The sequence below is a fragment of the Balaenoptera physalus genome, assembly GCF_965194825.1.
Source record: "Balaenoptera physalus genome assembly, chromosome: 19".
NCBI classification, from domain to species: domain Eukaryota; kingdom Metazoa; phylum Chordata; class Mammalia; order Artiodactyla; family Balaenopteridae; genus Balaenoptera; species Balaenoptera physalus.
In genome coordinates, this window is record NC_138900.1 from 55,273,960 (window position 1) to 55,284,681 (window position 10,722).

General features: G+C 38.9%; 1 protein-coding gene across 2 annotated transcripts in view; it reads right to left on the reverse strand.

Moving 5' to 3' along the window:
- GLG1 (golgi glycoprotein 1) overlaps window positions 1-10,722 on the reverse strand; it is a 154,086-nt gene that overhangs the window by 63,549 nt on the left and 79,815 nt on the right. For both annotated transcript variants that reach the window (XM_082438980.1, XM_082438979.1), the window contains exon 2: window positions 1,297-1,329. In XM_082438980.1, the coding sequence (XP_082295106.1) occupies window positions 1,297-1,329 (33 nt within the window). The remainder of the gene's footprint in view (window positions 1-1,296; window positions 1,330-10,722) is intronic.

Genomic DNA, 10,722 nt, shown 5'->3' on the forward strand with positions numbered 1-10,722 from the left:
TTTTCTATGTTTATTAACAGCACTTTCTATTAAAGAATGTAGTCCTTTTCATCTGCACTGTAAATATTTTTTCATAATTTACATAACATTTTTGAGGAAAAAACCCTCAAATCTCTTTTTTTTGAGTTTTTTTTTAAAGATTTTTTTTTTTTTTGATGTGGACCATTTTTAAAGTCGTTATTGAATTTGTTACAATATCGCTCTGTTTTATGTTTTGGTTTTTTGGCCAAAAGGCATGTGGGATCTTAGCTCCCAACCAGGGATTGAACCTGCACCCCCTGCATTGGAAAGTGAAGTCTTTAACACCAGGGAAGTCCCCTTTTCTGAGTTTTTAATGCAATCAGATTTATAAATCTTTTTTTTTCTTTAAATATTTTTTGAGGTTGTATCATGTTTTAAAAACCCTACCCTCTGTTCATGTTTTCTTCTATTACTCTTGTGGTTTTATTTTTACTTTAAATCTCTGACCTATCTAGACCTTCTTTAGAATAAGTAGTCAACTTAGGCAGCCAACCTGCTTCTCTATTCTTGCAGTCTCCCATTCAAACTATCAAATAATGTGGAGACAGAGTGATTTCAGATATATAACTACTCCTCTTTTAAGACACAACTCAAGTATCATCTCCACTATTAAGTGTTTCCTGACATCAACCCACCTGGGCAAAATTCACTCTTGTGTCCCCATTGTACTCTTACAAGTTTCTGCCAAAGAATCTGGTACTTTTTGCACAGATTTGATTTCACGTCACTCTCCTTTTAATGTCAGACTGTATGTAATATGGGGAGATATATAGACACTGAATGTATTACGAATATATATATGACACATATATATGACATTGAATGTATTAATCGTAGTTATCTCTGGAGTTCTTATCTGTTAACTCTAATATATGTCTCTATCTTCAAGGTGCTTATTTGTGTGTCTTTAGTTTCTACCACAGTGTTTGGCACACAGTAGATGACTGTATGATGACTAAATGAAACAACTTTAAAATACAAAACTCTACAATTGTAAGCCTGACATGCAGAGAAACAATTTCATATGGTAGCTGTAACTAAAGAAAAATTTAAACTTAAGTATATAAATATTATTTGGCAGAGCCTACTGATTTCGACAATAGAGGAATATTTGTAGATTTACCATGGCCCTTAAATAAGGTTAATCATACTCTCGTTAAGATTAAGTGAATTTAAGAAAACATTATGCTTCCCAGAACAACAGGAAAAGCATCCCAATATCTGTCATCATATATATAAAGCACATAACGTGAATTATGGAAAATCCATACTTACATGATTACAGTCTGAAGAAATTTCATTTTCAGGCTAAAAGGAAAAAAGAGAAGAGATGATGTTAAAAAAAAATATCCTCTCAAGTTTCCAAACACCACCAAAATAAACTCAAAACAAGAAATCTGAATATTCAACTGAATATAATACTTCAATATGAGGAGTAAAATGGGGCTTATACATCTTTTAGATTGCTGAGGAGAAATATACCAGAAAAGGATGAGACATAGGCCCTTCCCAATCAATGGACAATCTGGAAATTGGGAAAATGGAGAAGGATGTACTAAAGACATAAAGCAACAGCGACAGAAGGATCCTTACACGATACTTCATAATTCTGAAAGCTGAAGAGGATCAGGCACAATACAGGTGCCCTCGCTTTAAAGAAAGTTAGATATCTGGAAAAAAGCAGGCTTATTAAAGAGGGCAAAAAAGGTCCGACAATGATTTAAAAGTTAGTCTCACATGTCACCATTAGAGGAAGTGAGGTGGTAGGTCCATGGGACCTCTACACCTATGTTTGTAACTTCTTATGAGTCTATAATCTTGCAGGTCTATGATTAAAAATACAAAGTTTAAAAAAACAGAAATTATTTATATATTCCCATGAATACATTTGCTCATAAAGTCAGGTACATATAACAGAGATAAAATGAACTTTCAATTCTGTGACAAAAAAGTAGACTAGGTTATGCCTAATATTGCATAGCTTTGCCATACACTTCTCCTTTAATTTCCTTGTTCATACCATTAAAGGAGATACAATTGTCATAATGCACGCCATAATAAAGCACTATTTCCTTTGAGATTCCATAGTACTCCAACCTGCTCAAACGGAGTAAATTGTGTCCCCTCTATGAAATATTCCCGACATAGGTTGTAAAAGATGCCACTTTCAAAATAAAAAGATTCTCCCTATTCAAGGATAGAAATAAGGCAATAGAGAAAACAGTAAATATTAACAAATTAAGCAGACACACCTAGCCTCACTTTAGGAAGAAAAAGGTTTCTAGGGAACTATTCATTCCACTACATTATTTAGCAGGCATTAATTCTAATGTACAAACATTTTTGTACTTACTTATAAAATATTATATTAAAATTGACTTTAATTAGATTGCTAGGCAATCATGAGATTGTAACACACCACTTCTGAACTTTCCCCTTCCTTGTCTAAGTAAGAATAGATATTTTAATGTCTTTCTGAGATGTCTTTCTAAATCTCAGAAATCAGCCTCCATACTATGAGTTAATCTAGCTTAACTCTGTTCCCTTCACTGAAATTCCAAGTGCTTAACTTATAGCCCTTAACAGTTTATTTGCAAGAATACTTTATTTTGTATAGGCAGTTTTCTACCTTATCCCCTTTTAATCTATCCTTTCAATTTTTTCCAATCAATCAGTAATTCTAGCTCTTTCTCAAAGCACAGATGGCAATTAATACCATTAGCATCTCTACTTGTGTTCATTTCTATTAAATGATAACTTTGGATTAAAGGGGCATTCTTGAAAGAAATTCAGAGCATTGGAGAATTTTCAAAGTAAAGTAGTCAAAGAAGACTTAAGTTACCCATGGAAAAAAAGCATTGCCACGTTTACAGTCCATAGGACTTATATCAGCAAATTAATGATTGTTTTAACGTCTTACTTTCCTACAGTGATAGACTGGATTATTTCCCCCCGTTTTCTACTCTTATTTAATAGGATTTGATATCCAGATCCTTCGCCCTGTAACTCTGCATAGCCTCCTGCTGTGGAATGAGTATATACCCTGCTCCACTGATGTTAGGTTAGGCCACTGACTTGCTCTGGCCAACGGGATTTTAGCAGGCATAATATGAGAAGAGGCTTTTAAGCCTCTTCACATTTAAATGTGCTTGGGTGGTTTGGCTTGTACTCTCGCACTCCTGACATTCCCGATGCGAACAACATGTACAGAGAGCTTCTAGTACAAGGAAAAGGAGAGACACGTGGAGCAGATGTAAACCTAACCCGTAGCCCAGAGCACAGCCACCCCAACTGACCTGTGCAGCCATGAGCGAGAAGAATAAATATTTGTCATTATAAGCCCTTGAAATTTTGAGGGTGTTTGTAATGAAGAAAAAAATGATTAATAAGCCCATCAGGCAAATGAAATAAGAAAAATCTCAAAACCTTTAAGTTGTAATTGGTAACTGCAATGATTTAATTTAGTGAATTATATTAGTAAGTACAGAATACTACATCTTTTATGAAGGAATGACACAGTCCACAGAGACATAAGTGAACTGCAAATGTGGAGGTCAGTGTTTGGTTTTCATCTCTCTCGCTGTCTCAATTTGCAATTGACAATCAACTGGCTTATTTTTTTTCTTTCTAGATTTAGTTTTTCTACCCACAAAGAGAAGACAATATAGGAGTGCCATGAGAACAAGGTTATGATGTTAAGCCACTGAGGTTCACTGAACTGAACAGCTATAAAGAATTTCTAAGTGTAATTACGAATAGTTACTCTTATAAATTTAAAAGAGCCTTTAGAATCAAAGGACAAAGTAGTGGTTCAGAGGAACAGAACAGAGACTTGTAGAATATAAAATATAAAGTAGTATACCCAAACAGTGGGAACATGAATAATGCCAGCACAAACTAACTTTAGAGAAAGTATAAAGAGAAAATGCTATGGTTTGGCACTCAGCCATTTGATAAGAAACTAAAAGACAGAAATTTCAAGGAACAAAAACAAACATGGGTGCTGACACAGGTCTGGTTCTGAGCCTACACCATGGCCATGAGGTCCCAATCAAGTCACTTCATCAGACATATCTATTTCTGCAAATCTGTAAATGCAGATAGGCTTGATGATCTTTAATCTTAGAATACGAATAGTATGAGGACTAACACCAGAACTACTAAGGTAAAAAAAGGCTGAGGATTTTTTCCTTTTATTAACAATCAGTGAAATAATACTCTGAAATGATCTCAAGAAATCAATCAACAAGTAAATACTGAATAATTATGAAGTACCCAAAACTGTGCTAGGCATTGTTGTGGGATACAGAAGAAAGGTAAGACACAAATTGTCCCTAACCTCAGGTAGTTTACAATCCAGTTATAGAAATAAAATGGTGAAATCAAGCAAGTAAGCAAGAGCAGGGACTTGAGCTAGGCCTGAAGGTTTAGACAGAAGAATGATTTCCAAAGGGGATGCAAGTTAGATGATCCCCTGGGGCTCAGGAAGAAAATAATGGAACCTCTCTTTTTTGAAAAGTTCATGCTTTAATTTACACTTTAATGTTTTTATAATATATGTTAGAATAATTAATATTTTATGAATATATATCTACTAGAGTATGCTTAATAATGTTTTCAAATGATAAGAAGAACATGATCAAGATAGAAAACTGAGAGTTGAAACCTTTCTTCTCACCAGTTTAGGAGTCCTACCCCCATCCCTAACTCTTCAAATCAGAGGCAAAGTGAAGGTTCCTAGCTGTGGAAGCAGTAAATTAGAAGCTAAGCTTTGCCACATTATTAGCTGTTCTCTATTACTCTGGAGATAGAAATCTGGACTTTGAAAAGACTCTTACATCAAGTGTTTCCTCTTTGGAATTAAAATAATTGCCCTCTTAACAATGGAAAACTGGGAGGAGAAAAATTTATGAAAAGCCTCACAAATAACTTTCTGTTAAATTAATGATCAAATTTTGGAAAAGACACTGCTGAAGTTACATATATTAATATCAAAAAAGAAATGACTATGAATAGAGGAAAGAGAAAAAGAAGAAAATATGAAGCATCCCCCCAAACAAACACAGCAGTGACTAAAATAGAGAAGGAACTCAGTTAATGCTGAATGAATGATGCAGCAATAGCACTGTAGGAGAGACAAGCCCTGAGTACTTGGAGACACCTGCCTGACTCCAATAAAGAATCTGATGGGTGTAGCAGAAAACAGTAGAAGTTGTCAATGAATTGAGCTAGGTGCTACATTTATTTCCTACAACATGATGGACTGCAAGAAAAATGGTATTGCATCCAATTTACAGATAAAGATACTGAAATACAGAGAAACCAAGTCATGTAACCAAAGGCACATTGCTAGGAGACAACAAACTGGAATTTACCTAATGATAGTAAATGACAACCATGCTTATTGTGATGCTTTCACCTTGATACTCCCGAAAAACAGCCAGTAGGTCAGGGTGAGCACAATGATGGGGGGCCTTTGGGAGGTACAAGAAAAAGAAAGGTAGACAGGGACTTCCGTGGGGTCCAGAGTTAAGACTCTGAGCTCCCAATGCAGGGGGCATGGGTTCAATCCCTGGTTGGGGGACTAAGATCCCACATGCCACGCCAATTAAAAACAAACAGGGGCGGAGTCAAGATGGCGTACTAGGAGGATGCAGAATTCGCATCTCCTCACAACTAGGACACCTACCAGGCACTGGTGGGGGACCATGGACACCTAAGGGGACGGGAGGAACCCCTAGTGACTGGGTAGGATGTGGGGTGTGGGGGTAGTGAAGGGGAAGGAGAAGTGGAGGCGGGATGGGACTGGCGCCTCTGAGGGGTGGCTGTGGGAGGGGAAGGGATCCCATGCCCGCAGGGGGAAACTGGAGAACCACTGAGAGGGCAGAGGATCAAAAGGGAGTGTGGCCAGGTTTACCATGCCCACTTGGGCCCTGGGAGCCTGCTGAAGACCCAGGCCTGATCCTCTGCCCACAGAGGCCCCCTCCAGCTGCGCAGGTCCTGAGGGAGTGGGAGGAAGGCAAGGTGGAGCAAAAGTAAAGGCCGGACCTCCAGGACCGGCACCCCTGAGGGGTGGCTGGGGGAGGTGAGGAGTTCTTATACCAAGCGGTACCCACCCCCGTTAGGGGGGGAAGAACCTGGGGAAGAAGGTGGGGGAGGGGTGCGGAGGAACGGAAGGGAACGCGGCCAGTGCGTTCCCTGTCCACTTAGGCACCGGGAAGACTGTTGGGCTCCCGGGCCTAATCCTCTGTCCTCGGAGCCCCCCTCCTGCGCACAGAGCCCAAGCCCCACCTCTACACTGGGAGATCCCGTCCAACGAGCTGGGCCTAAACCCCACCCACACACCCTCACTCAGGGCCCTACCTCCAAACTCCAGAACCCCACACTCCAGAGGACCTCCTTTGGATGTGCTGCCTCTCCCCTTCCCCAGGTCCTAAGTAGAGGCCCCACCCCACACTTGAACGTGCCCCGCCGAGGCCCCACTCCATGCTCAAACATCAACCCCCCACAACCTGCCTAGGTCCCGCCCCACCCAAAACCCCACCCCTGCCTAAGTTCCACCTGCTCCTAAACTCCACCCCCATAGCCAACACTTTTTTCTTTTTTTTTTCTTTTCTTTTTTCCTCTTTTAGATTGGGGTTCTGTTTTACCTTGTTGATTCATTGTTGTTGATTCTTTTATATTTTTATTTTTCCTAATAAATCTTTTATTTTTCTAATTTTATTTTATTTTTTATACTTTGTTAGTGATCTCTCCTTTTGGCTTGTTGCCCTCCCCCTTCTTTTTTTTCTTTTTTCTGCTGTGGTTTTATTTTACCTTACTGCAGCTGTTTCAATTATAGTTTTATTTTTCCTAATATATTTTTTATCTTTCTAATTTTATTTTGTTTCTTATTCTTTGATATTGTATAGCTCTTTTTTTTCTTTCTTCCTTCGTTTTTTTTTTTTTCACCACGCCACGAAACTTGCGGGATCTTGGTTCCCAGGCTGGAGGTTGTGCATGAGCTCCTGTGGTGGGAGCTCCGAGTCCAAACCACTGGACTAAGAGAGAACCTCAGACCCCAGGGAATATCAATTGGAGTGAGGCCTCCCAGAGGTCCTCATCTCAGCACCAAGATCCAGCTCTATCTAACTGCCTGCAAACTGCAGTGCTGGACGTCTCAGGCCAAACAACCAGTAAGACAGGAATACAGCATCACCCATCAAAAAAAAATAAATGAAATGACAAAAAAATATGTTACAGACGAAGGAGCAAGGTAAAAACCTACAAGACCAAATAAATGAAGACGAACTAGGTAACCTACCTGAAACAGAATGCAGAGTAATGATAGTAAAGATGATCCAAAATCTCAGAAACAGAATGGAGAAAATACAAGAAACATTTAACAAGGATCTAGAAGAACTAAAGAGCAAACAAACAGTGATGAACAACACAATTACTGAAATTAAAAATACTCTAGAAGGAATCAATAGCAGAATAAATGAGGCAGAAGGACAGATAAGCTGGAAGATAAAATGGTGGAAATAACTGCCAAGGAGCAGAATAAAGAAAAAAGAATGAAAAGAATTGAGGACAGCCTCAGAGACCTCTGGGACAACATTAAATGCACCAACATTCGAATTATAGGGGTCCCAGGAGAAGACAAGAAAAAGAAAGGGTCTGAGAAAATATTTGAAGAGATTATAGTTGAAAACTTCCTTAACATGGAAAAGGAAATAGTGAATCAAGTCCAGGAAGCACAGGGACTACCATACAGGATAAACCCAAAGAGAAACGCAGAGACACATATTAATCAAACTACCAAAAATTAAATACAAGGGGCTTCCCTGGTGGCTCAGTGGTTAAGAATCCGCCTGCCAATGCAGGGGACATGGGTTCAAGCCCTGGGCTGGGAAGATCCCACATGATGCAAAGCAACTAAGCCCATGCGCCACAACTACCAAGCCTGCGCTCTAGAGCCCACGGGCCACAACTACTGAAGCCTGCATGCCTAGAGCCTGAGCTCGGCAACAAGAGAGGCCACTGCAATGAGAAGCCCGCGCACTGCAACGAAGAGTAGCCCCCGCTCACCACAACTAGAGAAAGCCCGCATGCAGCAACGAAGACCCAACACAGCCAAAAATAAACAAATAATATAAATAAATTTATTTTAAAAAATTAAATACAAAGAAAAAATATTAAAAGCAGCAAGGGAAAAGCAACAAATAACATACAAGGGAATCCCCATAAGGTTAACAGCTGATTTTTTTAGCAGAAACTCTGCAAGCCAGAAGGGAGTGGCAGGACATATTTAAAGTGATGAAAGGGAAAAACCTACAACCAAGATTACTCTACCCAGCAAGGATCTCATTCAGATTTGATGGAGAAATTAAAACCTTTACAGATAAGCAAAAGTTAAGAGAATTCAACACCACCAAACCAGCTTTACAACAAATGCTAAAGGAACTTCTCTAGGCAGGAAACTCAAGAGAAGGAAAAGACCTACAATAACAAACCCAAAACAATTAAGAAAATGGTAATAGGAACATACATATCAATAATTACCTTAAATGTAAACAGATTGAATGCTCCAACCAAAAGACGTAGACTGGCTGAATGGATACAAAAACAAGACCCATACATATGCTGTCTACAAGACACCACTTCAGACCTAGAGACACATATAGACTGAAAGTGAGGGGATGGAAAAAGATTCCATGCAAATGGAAATCAAAAGAAAGCTGGAGTAGCAATTCTCATATCAGACAAAATAGACTTTAAAATAAAGACTATTACAAGAGACAAAGAAGGACACTACATAATGATCAAGGGGTCAATCCAACAAGAAGATATAACAATTGTAAATATTTATGCACCCAACATAGAAGCATCTCAGTACATAAGGCAAATGCTAACAGTCATAAAAGGGGAAATGGACAGTAACAAAATAATAGTAGGGGACTTTAAGTGGGGACACCCCACTTTCACCAATGGACAGATCATCCAAAATGAAAATAAATAAGGAAACACAAGCTTTAAATGACACATTAAACAAGATGGACTTAATTGATATTTATAGCACATTCTATCCAAAAACAACAGAATACACTTTCTTCTCAAGTGCTCATGGAACATTCTCCAGGATAGACCATAGCTTGGGTCACAAATCAAGCCTTGGTAAACTGAAGAAAATTGAAATCGTATCAAGTATCTCTTCTGACCACAACGCTATGAGACTAGATATCAATTACAGGAAAAAACTGTAAAAAATACAAACACATGGAGGCTAAAGAATACACTACTTAATAACCAAGAGATCACTGAAGAAATCAAAGAGGAAATCAAAAAATACCTAGAAACAAATGACAATGAAAACACGACGACCCAAAACCTATGGGATGCCGCAAAAGCAGTTCTAAGAGGGAAGTATATAGCAATACAATCCTACCTCAAGAAACAAGAAGAATCTCAAATAAACAACCTAACCTTACACCTAAAGCAATTAGAGAAAGAAGAAGAACAACAAAAAAAAAACCCAAAGTTAGCAGAAGGAAAGAAATCATAAAGATCAGATCAGAAATAAAAGGAAACAACAGCAAAGATCAATGAAACTAAAACCTGGTTCTTTGAGAAGATAAACAAAATTGATAAACCATTAGCCAGACTCATCAAGAAAAAAAGGAAGACTCAAATCAATAGAATTAGAAATGAAAACGGAGAAGTAACAACTGACACTGCAGAAATACAAAGGATCCTGAGAGATTACTACAAGCAACTATATGCCAATAAAATGGACAACCTGGAAGAAATGGACAAATTCTTAGAAAAGCACAACCTTCTGACACTGAAACAGGAAGAAATAGAAAATATAAACAGACCAATCACAAGGAGTGAAATTGAAACTGTGATTAAAAATCTTCCAACAAACAAAAGCCCAGGACCAGATGGCTTCACAGGCAAATTCTATCAAACATTTAGAGAAGAGCTAACACCTATCCTTCTCAAACTCGTCCAAAATACAGCAGAGGGAGGAACACTCCCAAACTCATTCTATGAGGCCACCATCACCCTGATACCAAAACCAAAGATGTCACAAAAAAAGAAAACTACAGGCCAATATCTCTGACGAACACAGATGCAAAAATCCTCAACAAAATACTAGCAAACAGAATCCAACAGCACATTAAAAGGATCATACAGGGACTTCCCTAGTGGCTCAATGGTTAGGAATCTGCCTGCCAATGCAGGGGACACGGGTTCGATCCCTGGCTCGGGAGGATCCCACATGCCGTGGAGCAACTAGGCCCATGTGCCACAACTACTGGGCTCGCGCTCTGGAGCCCACGAGCCACAAGTGCTGAGCCCGTGTGCCATGGCTGCTGAGGCCCGCGCACCTGGAGCCCATGCTCTGCAACAGGAGAAGCCACTGTAATGAGAGGCACGCGCACCGCAACAAAGAGTAGCCCCCGCTCGCAGCAACTAGAGAGAGCCTGTGCACAGCAACAAAGACCCAATGCAGACAAAAAAAAATAAATAAAATATAAAAAAATAAATTAAAAAAAAACTTAAAAAAAAAAAAAGGATCATACACCATGATCAAGTGGGGTTTATCCCAGGAATGCAAGAATTCTTCAATATACACAAATCAATCAATGTGATACACCATATTAACAAATTGAAGAAGAAAAACCACATGATTATCTCAATAGATGCAGAAAAAGC